The following is a 17,483-nucleotide window of genomic DNA, read 5'->3' as shown; positions in this document are numbered from 1 at the left end:
ACCAGCCCAAAGGTTATAGCTGTTACGCCTGGTATGGTCTTATCGAGTTCTATAGAACATTTAAATATTGACCAAAAATCACTTGCTATGAGTTACGACCATAAGGCTATAAGGTGCAAAGGCCCTGTGGTAGACCTTTTAAGGTCCAGCATTAATATGCAACTGAAGTGTACTCTTTAGATAGCATTCATCCACCTAAAGCGCCATTTATTGGATGTTAGTGTCACACGCAGATCTAACAGTCACTCTACAGGACCAATTGGCATGCAGCATCGGCCTAACAGGGGCTTACATTCCGGAAAGGGCTACGGCGCCTAAGGATAGAAAATAAAAAAAGAAGGACCTTAAGGTCCCCTATAATATATATATAAACTTTATACTCGACCTTACTTTAAAAGTACTATAATTAAATATTAATTAAATTAAATTTAAATCCTTTAAAGCTTTTATTATAAATATTTAATTATTACCTTTTATTAATTACTTTTTATAAATTCCCTTAAATTATTATTAACGTGGTTTATTATCGAGTCGCTTATATTATTAAGTCGCCCATTTTTATTATTTTTTAACATTTTTCTATAAGTTAATTTAATTATAATATATTAAATTAATTAAAATTACTCGTTATCGGAATCGCTATTTAATTTTATATTTTTTTATATATTCGCGCATTATAACCTGTTTCGCCGCAAATGCCACAGCGCCTGCCGCCGGTCGCGCGCCGCTTCGACGAACCCCTATTTTCGCCTTCGCCGGTCGCTAAACGCTTCCCTTTTACCTTTTTGTCCTGCAGCGCTTAAAATTCTTAAATAATAAGGGCTTCTTTAAGCTGGACTCGCGACTTTTTAGTTTTTCGGCGCTTCGAAAGGGCTAAATTAGCCTTTTTAAAGTACGCATTTAATCTTTTATAAAGGTTATTTTATATACGACTATATATATACCTTTTATTATTTAGTTTATTATATTTAAAATCGGCGTTAAAAGGTTTTTTTAATAAATAAAAACCCTTTTTTTAATATAAATAAAATGTTTAGTCATTTATTACGAGTTAAATAGCGTTTAAAGGTCGTAAGTGCTAGCCGTCCTTAAACGCGACGGGCTAAGTATAAACGTCCGGAGACGTATATTTAATTTATTAATTACCTCGTTCGGGTTATAAGGTATTAAGCTGGATATATTAAATTTAAATTTAATATTAATTTCTATAAAAATAGCGAAATATACAGCTTTAAACGCGATAAAAACTCGAGCTTCGTAATATAATTTATTAAGGCCTTAATAAATAGCTCGATTTCCTTCGAATACGCGCGCTTTAAAAGCGAATAAAGTGCTATATTTAATAGTTAAAAAATAAAAAATAAAAATAAAGAGGTATACTAAGCGTAATAATGCCGTTATCTTTATAGTATACCTCGAATTCGGCCGAAATATAGCTCTCGTAGCCGTCGAGGATTAAAAAGCGATATAAACTTTTCGTTCGCGATTTAATATACTTATCGAAATACTTAATCTAGTTTAGGCTTATTTTATTATTTATTTAACTATTCGAAATCGGTTTAATTACTTAATTACCCGGTAAATCGTATTCGGTAGCTTAGTTCGCTAGGTAATATTAACCCTAAATAATTAAAAACGGCGGAATATATTAGCTTTACGAATTAATATATTTAATCGCCGTCGACTATTCTTAATTATTAAGCTAGACCGACTTCGCCTTCCCACGCCGATCGGCGCGTATTACGACGAGTATTAACCCGATTATATTTATTATAAAGCCGGTTTCGTTAAAATTTTATATATCTTCGTTTAAAATGCCGTATTTAGCCTTAATATTCGCGATTAGTTTAAACTAGCCGAAAATAATATTTATATTTTTATAAAAAGCCCTCTAATAATCGTATCGACGGTTTATTCGAGTTTTAAGGTCCGGGTTCCGATCGATAAAGCGCTTAACCTAATGCTTACCGACGCGGTCACCGCCGCGCGACGCGGTAAGGAAATTGGCCATATCTCTTATAATATTAAAATTAAAAGGTATCCTTCGGGTATTTAAATTAATTATATAATTACGAAGTATTTTTTTAATTAGATTTAATTTATATTATAAGTTTCGGGTATCGCGTCGTAAAATTCGGCCGTGTATTCGGTCGCGTAAAGTTTCGTATAAAACGTCGTATATAGCGGTAGCGTGCTTTTAACTTAAACGGTTTAAAAGGTTTCGCGTTATTTAAATTACTAAAATAATTCGCTTTTCTTAAAATAAATTAAGCATTATAATTATAAAGTTATTACGTGTTAAAGTTTAATAAAATAAGTCGAATAAAAAAGTGAGCGACTTAATAATATAAACGACTCGGTAATAAACCACGTTATATAAATTTAATAATTACTTTATAAAATTAATTAATATATAATATCGGCTTAATAGGGGTTTATATTCCGAAAAAGACTACGGTACTTAAAGGTAGAAAATAAAGGAAAAAAGGACCTTAAGGTCCCTTACGATATATATATAAACTTTATACTCGACCTCACCTTAAAGGAGAAAAGAACCAGAGACCTTAGAAGTGCTATAGTCAAATATTAGCTGAATTAGATCCAAGCCCTTCAAAGCCCTTGTCAGTTAGTCCATGTACTTACACTCAGGGAAAAATGAAATGGGCTACTCTCTGGAGACAGCAATGGTCCTTTTCCACTTGACAGGTATAGCAACACAAATTATAAACCGTTGCTTCAACACCACAGCTGTGTTCTTGTTTGTCATATCAATATCGGTTCGTACAGACCACCTGTTTGACTTGATTTACGACAAGACCTGACTGTGTGAAAATGAAATGATTGGATTCAAAGATGAGAGACATATCGCCAGTGAGAAGATCGTCCCCTGCACAAAGAGCGTAACCCAGCACCTACATATCGACAGTGGTTGCCTTTGTTCAAGCACTATTACATTCTGTGCATAATAAAGGGGCTTGAATGCCACCATTGTAAGAGACCTAAGCACCACTGGGAAACAATCCGTGAACAATGCATTGTTACGGTCTCCTTAAAGGAGTTGTTATGTTCTCACACACGTACAGAGTCTGAATTCGTAACTAAGGAATAGTTCGTAGCTGCTGTGGGTATATATAAGAGATTCGATCCTTCCCCTTTACCGTAAAGTATCCAACTCACCCACAACGCAAAGCGTCTGGACAAGTACAGCCTCACCAGAGAAACCTCAAAAACACCCACCACTACCTTGTCTCTTCACCACTAACAACCTCCACAATGAACGGCTACGTTATTGTGAAGCTTGTAGGAAACACTTCCTTCGACGGAAGAAACTTTACTCTGTTGAAGCCCTCGGATATCGAGAGTGCCTATGGCACTTGGCCCGTCCCGGATCAGGCCAATGTGACAGGAGTCATAAGGAATATAACAAGAGCGGCAACACCAGACTTCTCCGACGCCCCCGACTCCCCGGGCTTCCCTGACTACTCGGACTATGAGCCATTCTATGGACTGTGGATCTACATACTGTATGGCTCCGTGGTCGTACTCCCACTCATCGCATGGGTGGTGTGCGCAGTTTGGAAGCATTTTGTAGAGAAGCACCATCATGCTCAGCTGATGAGGCAGCGAGCTCGCACCCCTCCTCCCCAGCATGAGGGCGGCATCGAACTTGAGCCCGTTGGCGGCGATCCGCCAGCGCCTCCTCCGCCGCGCACTGCTCAAGAGGCCATTCGAGCGGCACAGTTGCAAGAGTGGGAGGCAAGCCCTTGGGAGCAAGCCGTGGTTCTCTTCTTCATGTTCCTTTGGCGAGGGATCTAGCTGAGCATCGGTATTCTGATGGCCGTGTTCCAGTTCAAGCTGCTCCCCCGGCTCGGGAGTCCTGAATTTGTGGCGTGTATGCAGCCGCGATGGGATGTTTATCCGCCCACCGCTGCCAAAGTCTTCCTCGGCTTTCATATGTGGAACCTGATGTTCGTTCTTTTGGGGGCGGGTATCCGGATAGCCGCGACTGCGGCGGTTCTGCGACGCAGCAACGCCATTGGAGATTACGAACTGTTCCATTTAGACCATGCCCTGCTCCAGAAGTTCAAGTTGTTCTTCTTGTTTGGTTCTGACATCATTTCCTTCGCTCTCGCCATGTGCAATCACTTTTGCTCCCCTGCGCCAACGACGACTTGCACCGGGACCTGGTGCTTTTCATGGTAGCCTACGCGCCGCTCTGGCTCTGGTTGATCATAAACAAGTACTTCGGCTTTGTTTTGATGTCCTACCAGCAATACTGGGGTATGCCCAGGGCTAGGTGGCTGTCCAGTACTTGATCCGTTTCACTGAGCTCCTCCCTAGCTACCTAGGTAAGTGTAGCGACGACGAGCTGGAGTCAGGTAAGAGGCTCCTGCGTTTGCATCATTTGTTTATTTGTTTCACAAGAGTTAGTCCTTTCGAAAAGTTATGGTTAGTATAAAAGAAGAAAATCCAATAAACATCCATTATTGCCAAAATCCCTACAATTGTGCCACGGTAGATGTGTGTAATTGGCACAAGAGGTGTTCCAGTGCCAAGGTACGAATGCCGTTGCTTAAGTCCGGCTAAATCCACTTGGCAGCGCTCACCTGCATGCATGGCCTTGATGTTGCCTCGATGGAAGTGTCGTTTGTCAAACCGCCAACCGGTAGAGGCCAGCTACCGGCCGAGTAAGGAAAGCAGTGCACCTGGAGAAGAGCTGGAGTTACTTGCCATGTCCTTGCAGATGCAAGGTGGTGGTGGCCTGCCCACGTGGGCCATGATGGTTACGAGCGGCGGTTCCGTTTGTCTGTACATGATACGGACTGTCCCCGGTAAGACCACGTACCCTTGCACACAATTCTTTCTCGGATAGTATTCGGAGGGTGTGGACGATAGGCTTACGGGATATGGGTGACAGCAAGCAGAACGAGGTAAAATCAAGTCAAGTGCTCAGCGCCGATAAGGTTGGCAGTTGACATGGGGGTGGTACAAGTCACTTTGATTGCTTTTTCCCGCCTTCACGGCCGATCTGCCCTACCTACCTACACTTTGACTGGCAATTTAAACTTAATACACCAGAATTGTCCATTCCTTGTTCATTATTTTTTTTCTCCGAATACAGCACAACCTGCAGACTCATCAACCGCGTCGTCGTGGTTGAGAACTGGGCTGTGTTTGCCCAGCATCCATGCTAGCGATGTCCAAGATGTGGTCGCAGGCTACTGCTACAGCCACAAGTCGCCGAGCTCCAGCTCGAGCAGCTGCCGCCATCGTTTCGTCATGGCCAGCAAAGCAACCGTGCCACGCGCCCGATCCGAAGCGTGGGTTGCGCGCTTTCTCTTCAGGTAATTGCATCGTCTCATTTTCAGTTTCCTGATGCTGTCGACATGACAGTGCATTGCATTGCATTTGCTTTGATTTTGTGTTTGTGTTTGGCAAGGCGGTGGCTTGGTCACATCTCACCTCGCCCCAAAGGGGAATAATAACGCCTGCCCTGCCCCGAACTTTTTTTTCTGGTTCCACCGAACGTTTGCTACGCCGCCTGAAGAAAGACCCCCAGAGACCCCTAAGATCTCTCTTCTTCCCCTTCTATTCGCCGTCCGACTTCGGCAGTCGACACGCACAGAATGACCACTAGCACCATGACACACACCTGCGAAAGCTTAGGACGAACCCGCAAAAGTCCCAACTCCACGGGTTTTACAAGCCAAACTCGTGGAGCCCGAGGCAAATCCGACCTATGGACTCGATGATTCACCGAGCCAAAAGGCACGTCTTCGTCCAAGCTGCGCGCCTCGTGCCCCTCCTTGGTGCTCCCCCTCAAGTGCTCTAAGCTCCTACGGCAAGGCGGCGATGGAAACGCGGTAAAGGCAGATCTGGTCGGGTCACACCCTACCAGGAATGGCCAAGGGCCCCGATCCGATGACCCCTGTATCGTCCTTGTGCCTACTTTGGTACACCGTCGCAGAAAGACGAGACGCTGCCAATGAATCCCAACTGCCGCCCGTCCATTCTGAGGCATCATCATGCAGTAGATCGCGGGGGAACTCGTTCCTCCCCTTGTTTGTGCCACCGTGTGTCATTATCGCAACGGGGGGGTATAGAGACAGACAGACAGACAGAGAGAGGCATTTCTTCGCCTGCACCTTCCACATTGACACCGCCGACTTCTTTTCCCTTAGCTTGTCCCAAGTGTGCCCCATCCTGTAGCCCAGTTATTCTTAATAGTCGTGTCGTGTCGTTCTGGGAACGAAGAATATTTGTTGACCAACTTTGGCGCTCCAGCTTCCCCACCATCGTCGCTTTTATCTATTACCCCTCCATCCCGCAGTCTCTTCGGCAGGCACATCTCACGAAACTTCCACGGCAGTAACCCGACCTCCAACGCGATGACTCGGCTCAACATCAAGAACATCAACCCCAATGTGGTTGAGGCCAAGTACGCCGTCCGCGGTGAGCTGGCCGTCAAGTCCGAGGAGTACCGTGCCAAGATCCGCAAGGGCGACACCAAGGACCTGCCCTTCGACCAGGTCATCAGCGCCAACATCGGCAACCCGCAGCAGCTTGACCAGAAGCCCATAACCTTCTTCCGCCAGGTCCTGAGTCTGCTCGAGAACCCGCTCCTTCTGGAAAAGAAAGAAATCCTGATCGAGCACTTGGGCTACAAGTCAGACGTCATTGAGCGCGCACAGTCGTTGCTGAGCCATGTCGGCAACGTCGGTGCTTACAGCGCTAGTGCTGGTGTTCCTGCGATCAAGGAGAGCATTGCTAAGTTCCTGGAGGGTAAGTCGCGACCCATCGCGGACAACTGTGCATGCAATGCACGTATGTGGTGTTTTTTGTAACTAATGTAACCTGCCCGATCCAGAGCGAGATGGCTTTCCCGCCGATCCGTCCCACATTTACCTTTCGGGCGGTGCATCCTCCGGTGTGAACACCCTCCTGAACATCATCTGCGCCGGCCCCAAGACCGGCATCCTCGTCCCCATCCCGCAGTACCCCCTGTACACGGCCTCGCTCTCCGTGCTCAACGCCACCTGCGTCCCCTACTACCTCGACGAGCACGCCCACTGGGGCACGTCCCTCGAGACCATCAAGGAGTCCTACGAGAAGGCCAAGAAGGACGGCGTCGATGTGCGCGCCATCGTCATCATCAACCCGGGCAACCCCACGGGCGCCTCGCTGTCCGAGGAGGACGTGCGCTCCGTGATCGAGTACGCCGACCAGGAGAAGCTCGTCGTCATGGCCGACGAGGTCTACCAGACCAACGTCTTCAAGGGCACCTTCCACTCGTTCCGCGGCGCCCTCCTCAAGATGCAGAAGGAGAACCCCGACAAGTACCAGGATGTCGAGCTGGCCTCGCTGCACTCCGTATCCAAGGGCATGGTGGGCGAGTGCGGCCACCGCGGCGGCTACTTTGAGCTCATCGGCTTCGAGCCCGAGGTCGAGGCCGAGATCTACAAGTTCGTCTCCATCACCCTCTGCGCCCCCGTCATCGGCCAGTGCCTCGTCGAGCTCATGGTGAACCCGCCCAAGAAGGGCGACCCCTCGTACGAGCTCTACAACCAGGAGTACACGGGCATCTTCGAGGGCCTCAAGAGGCGCGCCTTCGCCCTCTACGACGCCTTCCAGCACATGGAGGGCGTCGAGTGCGGCGAGCCCCAGGGCTCCATGTACCTCTTCCCCACCATCAAGCTGCCCGCCAAGGCCGTCGAGGCCGCCAAGAAGGACGGCCGCGAGGCCGACGAGTTCTACTGCATGCGCATGCTCGAGGCCACGGGCGTCTGCGTCGTGCCCGGCTCCGGCTTCGGCCAGAGGGAGGGCTCCCTCCACTTCCGCACCACCTTCCTGGCGCCCGGCACCGAGTGGGTTGGCAGCATCCAGAAGTTCCACCAGGAGTTCATGGACGAGTTCCGATGAGCTACGAGACCTGAAGAGAGGTGAACTTTACCAGGATAAATAGAGTTGCGTTGATTTCCAGAAGCAAAATTCACGAGGACCATGCATGACGCAGCATTTGCGTAGGAAGGTTGAGGATCAGTGCCTGTTCGAGCATCGCGACGGTTCATAAAATAGATAGTCTTAGGGAATATCTTTAGAAGCGACTAGTTTTACGGATAGATTCGTAGATCACGCAAGGACGCACATGAATTTACAAAGGAAATCACCACTCAAGTCAAGGCATTGTTGCAATTCATCATGATGTATCTTTATGAGCGTCGTCTATCTCGGTATTGGTACACATCTTTTATTAGCATATACGCCAATGCCCCCCTCTCCGTTTCGGGAAAAAGCAGAATCGTAAGACAGCGTTTATGCCCTCTCGCTACCACGAAGACGGACAGCCTGGCCGTACTTCTGTAGCTTGGTGATAAGTTGGTCACCCTGCTTGACAACGTCCTGGTACTGCTTGTTCTTGTCATCGGGACGGTTGGTCTCAATGATACCCTTACCCGTTACGCGGTCAATGGTGCAGGGAATGCGGCCACCGGCGATGAACTTGGCGAGATCACTAGATATGGAGTTAGCATACGTGCTAGAAGAGGAGAATGGTGTTGTACATACCGGTCCAAGAAATCGACAGTGACACCGAAGTCGTTGGCCATGCTCTCAAGACCGACCACCCGGTAGCTTTGCAGAAGCTGCTGGTATGCGCGGAGACGCATCTCGCGGATGAACCAGTTCTTGTGCTCGTGCAGGTATCGGTCTTGGGTCAAGAACTGCTCCTCGACATGCGCCAATGCTTGGAAGAACAGCTTGTAGTGGCCAGTGTACAGGCTGTTCACGAGCTGCGCCAGAGGCGAGAAGTCGACTGCCATCTCGCTCTCGGGCTGGTCGGCGCTGGTGCCCAGCGTAGTCAGGTTGACCACAGTGGTGCCCTTGGGCGCTTGCCTGGCGGATTCGGCCTTAGCGTCCGTCATTTCAGCGTCCTCGGCGCCGGGGCCGGCCGAAATAGCACCGCTCAATGCCATCAGCTTGTCATCGCCGTCGGCGCCGAGAATAGCCTTGATTTCGGGGGCATCGACGACCTTGCTCTTGAAGTCCACACGCTTCAGCGATACGGAACCGGCGAGGACGGAGTAGACGACCAGATTGGAGTATGTGCAGAGCTCGTACGAGGTGAAGGTGGACAGCGAGTCGAGCAGCAGGGGGGCCGCGAGGTTGTAGGATCGGACGGTCAGGAGGTGCAGGCCCTCGTAGGCCTTAAGGCGGTTTCGGCGATCCCAGTCACCTCCGCTCTCGACCAGGGCCTTCGCCCGGGCAACGTGCTTCTTCACGAGCACCTTGTCGCCGTAGAAGAGACCCAGGCGGATTATGGCAAGGACGATGTCGATCTTGGTGCCAAGGATACCGGTTTTCTCGGAGAGATCCTCGTACGCTGTTATCGCTTTATCCTACAGCATTGGTCAGTATATAAGGCCACACAACATCAGGGGCTGGAAGGGCAGGCGAACCTTGTCACCGATCTGGGCGAAGTACTCAGCTCGCTTTCCCCTCGCAGCCATAATCTCAGTGTCACCAGCCTGTTCAACTGCGTCATCCTCCTCTTTCTGGAAGGTCTCCAGTTCCTTGTCGTTCTCGGCCTTCAGCTTGTTGTAGACCTCCTCGTCCCACGGTAAGCTTGCACTCGTAGAGGACTTGTTCGCCAGCATGCCGGCAGAGCTGGGCTTCCGGCTGACGGGCTTCTGGGGTGCGGAGGATGCACTTCCCTCGCCGGCCAGGTTCAGGATTCCTTCGGTCGGGTGTGCCAGGTATTTGTATAGCGGGGCCATCTTGTGTTCGCTGATAGCATCTTGCAGGCTCTTGACGGAGGACTGTTGGGCCGGGCGGGTGGCGTAGGAGTTTGTGAGGGTGAAGACATGCTGGGCCAGCGGCAGCAGAGGCCATTTGGCGTACTGGGGATCGGAGCCCATGGTGGCGGCGGTTGATGACGAAAGTCGCTTGAGGGGCGGAGCGGAGGTGGAAAGGATACAAGACTTCAGTCAGTATCCTAAAATGCAAACAAAACGACGTGAATGGCAGCCGCAGCGAAGTGGACGACGGGAGGGAGAGGGTAATAAAACGGAGGTTGTTGGTGATGAATGAATGGTTCCCTCAAAGCTGTTTGCCAGCCTCGTACAGATGATGGTTCCAGCGGTTCGTTCGCAACAGCTGCTCTGCGGGAAGGTGCAAGGCGGCAGACAGCTCGCGTAATGCCACTGAGCAATGGGCCAATCAAATTGCGGCACTGAGCTCTAGCGGGTCGTGTCTAGAGCCTCAGGTACGTACCGCCTTCCATTGTCCGCTGATCCACCGCTACAGAGGCCAGAGCCAGTAGCAGCCGTGACCTGGGATCATTCAATCCATCCATCAATGGAACATGCCATCAATTAGCGTCAGGGAAAGGTAATAGTGGAAGCATTCTGGGGTGCAGCTTTCCTTCCATCATTCATTCTCTTTTCGCGACTCGCATAACGTTCCATATCACTGACTCTCTGGTCTTATTCCCCGTATTCTTCTAGCAAGAACATTTCACTCAAAAGTTATCCATCATCTTTACTTTACACGTACAACCCCACGAAACACCACACACCACCGACCTCGTATTCCGTCAGCCCAGCGCACAATGGGCAGCGACGAGAGGTCCCCTGCTCGCGAAAGCAGCAGCAGCAACAACACCCGTCGCGCGCCCGCCGACGAGCGCGACAATGACGACGCGCAACCCGAACCCTTTGACGCCAGAAAACTCCAGCCCGCCAAGAAGCGCCAACGATCACGGTCGCCTTCCGACCCGGCCCCGCGAAAGCAAAAGAGACCCGGCCGGGGAGCCCGCATGACACAAGCCCAGATAGACGAGATCAAGCACCGACAAGCCGAGCGCGAGAGAGAAGCTGCCGCCCTCGCGGCCCAGACTGCGCGCGGCGCCATCAACGACGTCGTCAGACAACATTACAATGCCGTGCCTGAGCGCGGCCGCGACTGGAGAAAGAAGGACAGCAACATCAAGGGCCTCCGTGTATTCAACAATTGGGTCAAGAGCACAATCATCCAGAAGTTCTCCCCGACGAGGATCATACACCGGGAGCGCACGAGCACGGGCGCGATCTTGCTGGCGTCGCTGGCAAAGACCTGCTGGTGCTTGATATTGGCTGTGGCAAGGGAGGTGATCTCGGCAAATGGCAACAAGCACCCCAGAACGTCGCTCTGTATGTCGGCCTTGATCCCGCAGAGATCTCAATTGAACAAGCGCACGATCGTTATCGCAACATGAGCAGTCGCGGCGGCGGTGGTAGAGGTGGCCGAGGCGGTCATAGAGGCGGCCGTCCCCCGCGGCTCTACGACGCATTCTTTCATGTCAAAGACTGTTTTGGCAGTTCACTTGGGGATATCGATGTCATTCAGAAGGTTGGCTTTGGACCGTCACCGCAGGGCGGTTTCGACATCGTCAGCATGATGTTCTGCATGCACTACGCCTTCGAGAGCGAGGAGAAGGCTCGCAGAATGCTGGAGAACGTATCTAATTCTCTCAAAAAGGGTGGTCGCTTCCTGGGCTGCATTCCCAACTCTGATATTATCGGAGAGCGAGTCACTGAATTCAATGAGCGCATGGCTGCCAAGAAAGCCAGCGCAGCTACCGGAGAACCACCGTCTTCTGACGACAAAGAAGAGGGAGAGGCAGAAGAGACAGCAGAGTGGGGCAACGAGATGTACCGGGTGCGGTTCCCGGGCAAGACGCCTGCTGATGGTGTTTTCCGGCCTCCGTTTGGCTGGAAGTACAGCTTCTTCCTGAGCGAAGCTGTCGAGGAAGTCCCCGAATACGTGGTCCCCTGGCCCGCTTTCCGAGCCCTGGCGGAAGACTACAATCTCGAACTGCAATACCATCAGAGCTTCAAGGAGATCTGGGAGACGGAGAAGGATGATCGCATACTGGGGCCTCTAAGCGAGCGCATGGGAGTCCGTGAAAGAGGAGGCGGTCCCTTGTTGGTCTCTCCTGAGGAAATGGAGGTGGCCAACTTCTATCTGGCGTTCTGTTTTTACAAGGTCTAGTAGGCTCTCCTATCTTAGATCAACGGGCCCGTGGGTTACTGGACCATAAATAGCAATGCGTAATCGATCCCCGTCACTTCAAAGGTTGCTGCCTCTGAGCGTACATAGGTAGTATGCAATGGAACTTTAGCTGTCACTTGCAAAATACTATCTTTTGCCAGCGCATGCAATCTTGTATTGGCCAACGCCCCTTTGCACCATGTCGTGAGGCATTCAGCTTTGGTGTTCTCGGTTGCTCGGGTCGTTGCAACGATGCGGTCAAGGCCTCTTCTGTTCCCAGCCCGGCGTTTCTATATAGCTTGTCCAAGCCCCCATCTCAGTTCCAGTGCGATTCCTCCTGATTTCGCGATGGCTGTGGGGGTTTACACGAGCTGAGGGTTGCTGAAATGGGAGTCGTGTGAGAGTTTTTGATGTCGAACGCTGAGACGGTGGTATATGTTGTTGTATGCCAATCAGTCCAGAGACTGGTATGCGAGGGGGAAGCGATGTGCTAAAGGCTGAGTCGGTACCATGAGAGGCACTCCTGGCAGCCTGGCTCTGCTTGTTCTTGCATCATGCATGCGGGCATGAGCCACACAGCACCTTTGTCAATGCAGGGGGGTACGTTCGTGTTGCAGCAGACAGCGCTCCAGCCAGTTATCACGTTCCATTTCTTCTCCTGTCCACGATATTGAGTTTCGTTTCCCTAATATTTGAGCTACTCATGAATTCACGCTGAGCCGTGCATCTCGTGCTTTTCGCAACGAATCATAATGGGTTTTGCTCTTATGGTCAGCTTGCATGCTTACTTGTATTCATCCCAGCTTCGTTGGCTCCGCCACATTGTGAAGATGCAAGACGCTTTTCCAACCAATGCCGCTGCGAGTCCAGCACTCTATCTGCGGTGTTGGGCTTCGATTTCTAAACACGGCCTCAACATGAGCCTCCAATGCTAAGCCCTGTAGGGTTGATGAACGATCCTCGTCGACCATGGCCTTTCACAGCCCAGCCAATCACCACCTAAAGTCATAACTCGAAGAGTGATTTCAAACGTACCGTCATGTTTTGCTGAGCCTTTCTTTAATCTTAAAAAAGCTACATTGAAATATGTGATTGGCCAGGTATTGTGATCTACTTTGCAATTCTAGGTATCATCTCGCCTGAGCTTCGACCTCGGCCGCGCACCATGTACGACCGGGTTGCGACCAGGGAGAGCTTCTTCTGGGCTTTTCCAAAGCTTTGCTCTGAGGGCACCTCACCACCATTTGCCCTATCTCACTTCGGATTCCCCAATCGTTCTCCCAGCTGTGGTTTTCAGAGAGCTGTTTAAAGGTTCAGGGTAGTAACCTAGCTTCGCCGATTCTAATCCCCCGAATACCTTGAAGCAGCCCGTCTACGTCAGGCCACGAGTCATAACTTTCCATTCAATCGTGCTGGAGCTGTACGATCCCATGACTTCGGGTCTTGAATCTTGATCTAATGCCTGTTGCTCTGTTGCTCCCTGCTGGAGTCATGCATTTGGGGTCAGCTCGGCCATCGCAAATCGACTGGCTTAGCCAAATCTGGGCCTTTGCTTCGAAATCATAGTAGGCGATCATAATTGATACACTAAAGATTGAAGTCGGGTACGTGATGCGACTGTTCATCATTCGAATCGACTCCCAGATGGGCATCAGGGGAACAAAGCAACGTCTAGTGTGCCTAGGTACCTATGAATAATCTAGTCATCGGCATCTATTGCTTTCCTTGGCAATTGACACTCTTGATCTTGGTTTGGATGAGTCGAGTTCATTCTCCTTCAAGTTCAGTCAATTTCCTTCCTGGCCGTCTCCGAGCTGAGACTCCAAAGCCATCACGAGTTGCTGAAGCATATTGGGCTGCTTCTGTGGACCGTCCTCTTCGACCCTGAAACCCCCGCTGGCGAGCTGTAGTTTCCTAAGTTGTTTTGATTGAACAATCTGTGAAGTAATCAGTGGGCCGTCCATGTTCATTTGGCAAGTCAGGGACGATGACAAGTATGTTGCTCTAGACGGGGTTTTGACTTGCCTCTTCGATAGATCGCCGCATAACGTAGCTCACGACGGTCACGGGCTGGCATTGGTCGATCCGAAGTACGCGGCCGATAGCTTGTTGTTCCACGGCGGGGTTCCATTGCGGCTCCATGATATAGATGCGATTCGCGACCGTGAGACCGTTGAGACTGCAGTTGCGATCACACTTGTCAGCAAACATATCTAGTCTTGTGTTTGTCAGGGGGGCTTACCCAACGCCACCGGTTGAGAAGGTCATCATCAAAATCCGAGAGGAGCTGTCCGACTGGAACCGATTCAGGACGTTCGTGCGTTTCTTGGACGACATGCTTCCGTCGACACGAAGATAACTCAACCCGCGGCTCTCAAACGCATGGCCAATAATATCCAGTGTCTTCTTCCAGAATGAGAAGATAAGAATGGGTTATGTTAGCATGGCCTGATCATACCCAGTAGCAACCTGGCGCTTACCATTTCTTAGACAAGTGATGATTTTGAACGTCTTCCAGAAGAGCTTCCACTTTAGATGGAAAGTTGGGCCGCGTATATGTACCAACGTCATTCGACTTTGGCGCAAGCCCAGCAACTTCATGCTCAAACTTGCAGATGGGGCATCTTAATGTTGACAAACCCTTGGACTCTTCGTGGTACTGAGACATGCAATCGCTGCAGACTAGGCTCGAACACTGGGTCAGAATGCCACTATCGTATGCGTTCATATCTCCAAGAGACTCGATGTCAGCCGAGCAATAGAAGCACATTGCCTGCCCAGCTTGTTGCAACATGGCCAGTATCTCATCAGGTTGAAGAGAGAATGTGGATGCGCCACTTGCTGCGGCTGAAGACACCGCTTCTAGACCTGTGTTGCAGAACATTCGTAGTCGCAACAGAGCCTCCATTATCTTGTGGTGTGCATGTTTCGAGCCCGTAGACCTCTCGGCCGTCATCACCGCATGACGCACTCTGAACTCGAGGCTTCGGTAGTTTTCTCGCTCTGCCTGGCTAAACTCAGGTCTGGCAACTTCGGTACAATACCCGGGACCGGATATGATAGACCTATTGCGTCGCAAACATATTGACCCCAGCAGTTGTTTGAGGTTATCATAGCCATGCTCTGAGCTACCTTGACTGAGGATCCTCGTGATATGCTTGTTGAAAACTGTAAGGTTTTCCAAGCAAGGAACTTTCAAAAACTTCACGATAGAGCCTAGGTCGTCCAATTTGTTCTGTATTGGGGTGCCAGTCAGACACCATCGCATCCGGGTTCTTAGTCCATTCGCAGCTCTGGCTTGTTTGCTTGCGGGATTACGAATGTGGTGCGCTATTTTGCGTTAGTGGACATACGCTACACTGTGAAATCAATGACAACTTGCCCTCATCCAAGACGAGCCGATACCAGTTGTATTGGTATAGTAGGGAGTCGCATTTCCCATACTCTACCATGACGGTGCCATAAGTGGTGAGTACAAGGTCGACCTCGCTGAGTCTTTCTGCAAGTTTCTGTCTACCTTGGCCGTGATAAGCTTCAAAGTTGATAGCCCCAAGGTAGATGTGTCTATTGAGTAAGCATAACGCCTTTGCGAGACACCAATAGCCTTAGCAGTGGTTACTTACCTCCTGATCTCGTCTCTCCAGGTCGTGAGCAGAACTGTTGAAGCCCGTTAGCTTAGACTCCTGCTCGACGCTACATCAATATCGAGCCTACGTTCTGAAGGGGACTACAACGAGCGTAGCCCTGGTGCGACTCTCGTCCAGTTTTGCGAACGCTTCGGCGCTCGGTAAAGTATTGACTATTGTGGCAAGAGTAGTCAAGGTCTTGCCCAGACCTGCGTCATCGGCGATAAGACCACCTGGGCACTCTTGAGCAGTCCGACACTTCGCGCCTGTGATTACATGCTCAAAGCTGTATCGTATTAGTTCAGTAAATTGCCCAACTGATCGCACTATCAGATGATATCTTACACCTTAAGACCGTCATCTGATGTGCGAGCGGTCCATAGACTACGGCAAAGTTGACTGACACCAGACTCACGCCGAAGCATAAAATCAACCGCAATCTTCTGATGCCTGTGTTCATGTAAGCATTCTAGCATATAAAGGCACTACGTAATCACAGTTCACTTACCGTAATAGAGGAGTACGGATGCATCCAACTATATATGCTTCTTGCAGGTAGTCATGTCCCGGGACGTGATTGTAAAACTCGTCAATATTGAGGACCAGGTCGACCAAGCCAGGCCCTGAGAGATCATCTTTTAACACACGGAGACTACAATCGGCTGTTCCGTTTTTTACGGGCCCAAACAGTTCTTCGGTGTAGCCAGCTCTTTGCTGTATCTCTGGGATGTGCAATGATTGTGGATTGATATAGGGGCGACCGTTGAGCTCTTCATGGGGCTCCTGAAGAAAAAGTTGGTCCTGCGCAAGAACTCGTGCTGCTTCATCTGCAGCTACCTCAGGGCCCAGGACTATGATTGTGACCTTCAATCGGATGTTGGTGATATCCTTGCGTCCCGTCCTTGCTGCGCGACGTTCTTTGAGTCGAGCACGCCACTCCCCGGCTTGGGCAAACGCTTTGAATTGCAAACCATCCAGTTTCTGTAGCTCAACTACAGCATGCGAGACACGCCTGTTGACGACGCATACAGCTTGGCCTGACTCGGTGCTCAGATATGCACAATCCTCTTGCACACCCACGGAGAGTGATTCCCAGCCTGGAAGGCTGGGGTTGTCGCTGTCTTGTCTTGTATGATCGGGCGCATCTTTAGGAGTCCACCTGAACAGCGTCACGACATCCGTAAGCTAACATCGTAAGTGATCAGCAGCGTGTTCTTGCCTCCATAATTCCCTTAAATACCAGCGGTTACTCACCATGCCAAAACATACCTCCCTGCCTGGTAGTTCCAACACAGCCTCTTCCGGGAAAGAGGCATCATAGCTGGGCGCTACGGGAGCAAGTGTTGCTAATCCAAGAAGGTATTGCGCTTGTTCGGCCGATGTGCGACTCTTTTGACAATTGAGATCATTTGGCAGAAAAGATGTAGCGTGATCCTGCAGTTCACAACGTTCTGTAGGAACAGGTGTGAAGTCCATGCTGCGCTCGGTATTAGTGGGATGGCCAGGTGCTAGCTGGTTGCTTTCCACGGGAGGAGGGTGAGGGGTTGCTCCTGCTGCAGGCAGAACCCAATACCGCCCTTATTAAATCAACAGAATGGACGGCAAGAGCGATCGGTCAAGATCAGATAAATCTTCATGGGGCAGAATCTCATATCAGATGTACATAACCACCTACCTGATGTCATTGGACTCATCAGTTCGCCTATTACCGTGCATAGTACCGCACAAGGTCCTGCATATGTAAAAACTTGGTTCTTCTAAGGCATACTTGCTACCTGTTGACACAGCCTCCAGAACCCTTGGTTTCGGTCAGCATGCACTGCCTCCTGT

At 50.0% G+C, this 17,483-nt stretch overlaps 5 protein-coding genes across 5 annotated transcripts; 3 read left to right on the top strand and 2 right to left on the bottom strand.

The window, feature by feature from the left end:
- Positions 1–3,273: 3,273 nt before the first annotated feature.
- Positions 3,274–3,816, top strand: PG997_005940 (uncharacterized protein; the record flags this gene model as incomplete). The annotated part of the gene is made up of 1 exon (XM_066810255.1): positions 3,274–3,816. The coding sequence occupies one exon, from the start codon at positions 3,274–3,276 to the stop codon at positions 3,814–3,816; it is 543 nt and encodes a 180-aa protein (XP_066669178.1).
- A 2,573-nt stretch (positions 3,817–6,389) lies between these two features.
- On the top strand, positions 6,390–7,920 carry PG997_005939 (aminotransferase class I and II; the record flags this gene model as incomplete). The annotated part of the gene is made up of 2 exons (XM_066810254.1): positions 6,390–6,783; positions 6,869–7,920. 2 exons carry the CDS (start codon positions 6,390–6,392, stop codon positions 7,918–7,920), a joined length of 1,446 nt encoding a protein of 481 aa, XP_066669177.1.
- Positions 7,921–8,313: 393 nt separating this feature from the next.
- PG997_005938 (26S proteasome subunit RPN7-domain-containing protein) lies at positions 8,314–9,914 on the bottom strand (the record flags this gene model as incomplete). The annotated part of the gene is made up of 3 exons (XM_066810253.1): positions 8,314–8,512; positions 8,566–9,395; positions 9,456–9,914. The coding sequence occupies 3 exons, from the start codon at positions 9,912–9,914 to the stop codon at positions 8,314–8,316; spliced, it is 1,488 nt and encodes a 495-aa protein (XP_066669176.1).
- A 692-nt stretch (positions 9,915–10,606) lies between these two features.
- PG997_005937 (mRNA cap guanine-N7 methyltransferase) lies at positions 10,607–12,027 on the top strand (the record flags this gene model as incomplete). Its single annotated transcript, XM_066810252.1, has 2 exons — positions 10,607–10,994; positions 11,033–12,027. The coding sequence occupies 2 exons, from the start codon at positions 10,607–10,609 to the stop codon at positions 12,025–12,027; spliced, it is 1,383 nt and encodes a 460-aa protein (XP_066669175.1).
- A 2,004-nt stretch (positions 12,028–14,031) lies between these two features.
- Positions 14,032–17,129, bottom strand: PG997_005936 (uncharacterized protein; the record flags this gene model as incomplete). Its single annotated transcript, XM_066810251.1, has 7 exons — positions 14,032–14,206; positions 14,508–15,262; positions 15,651–15,684; positions 15,742–15,939; positions 15,999–16,103; positions 16,162–16,838; positions 16,923–17,129. 7 exons carry the CDS (start codon positions 17,127–17,129, stop codon positions 14,032–14,034), a joined length of 2,151 nt encoding a protein of 716 aa, XP_066669174.1.
- Positions 17,130–17,483: the final 354 nt, after the last annotated feature.

This window comes from Apiospora hydei (genome assembly GCF_038363865.1).
Source record: "Apiospora hydei strain CBS 114990 chromosome Unknown utg000005l_segment0_segment0, whole genome shotgun sequence".
NCBI classification, from domain to species: domain Eukaryota; kingdom Fungi; phylum Ascomycota; class Sordariomycetes; order Amphisphaeriales; family Apiosporaceae; genus Apiospora; species Apiospora hydei.
The sequence above is the reverse complement of the archived record's forward strand: the minus strand, read 5'-3'. Positions and strand labels throughout refer to the sequence as shown.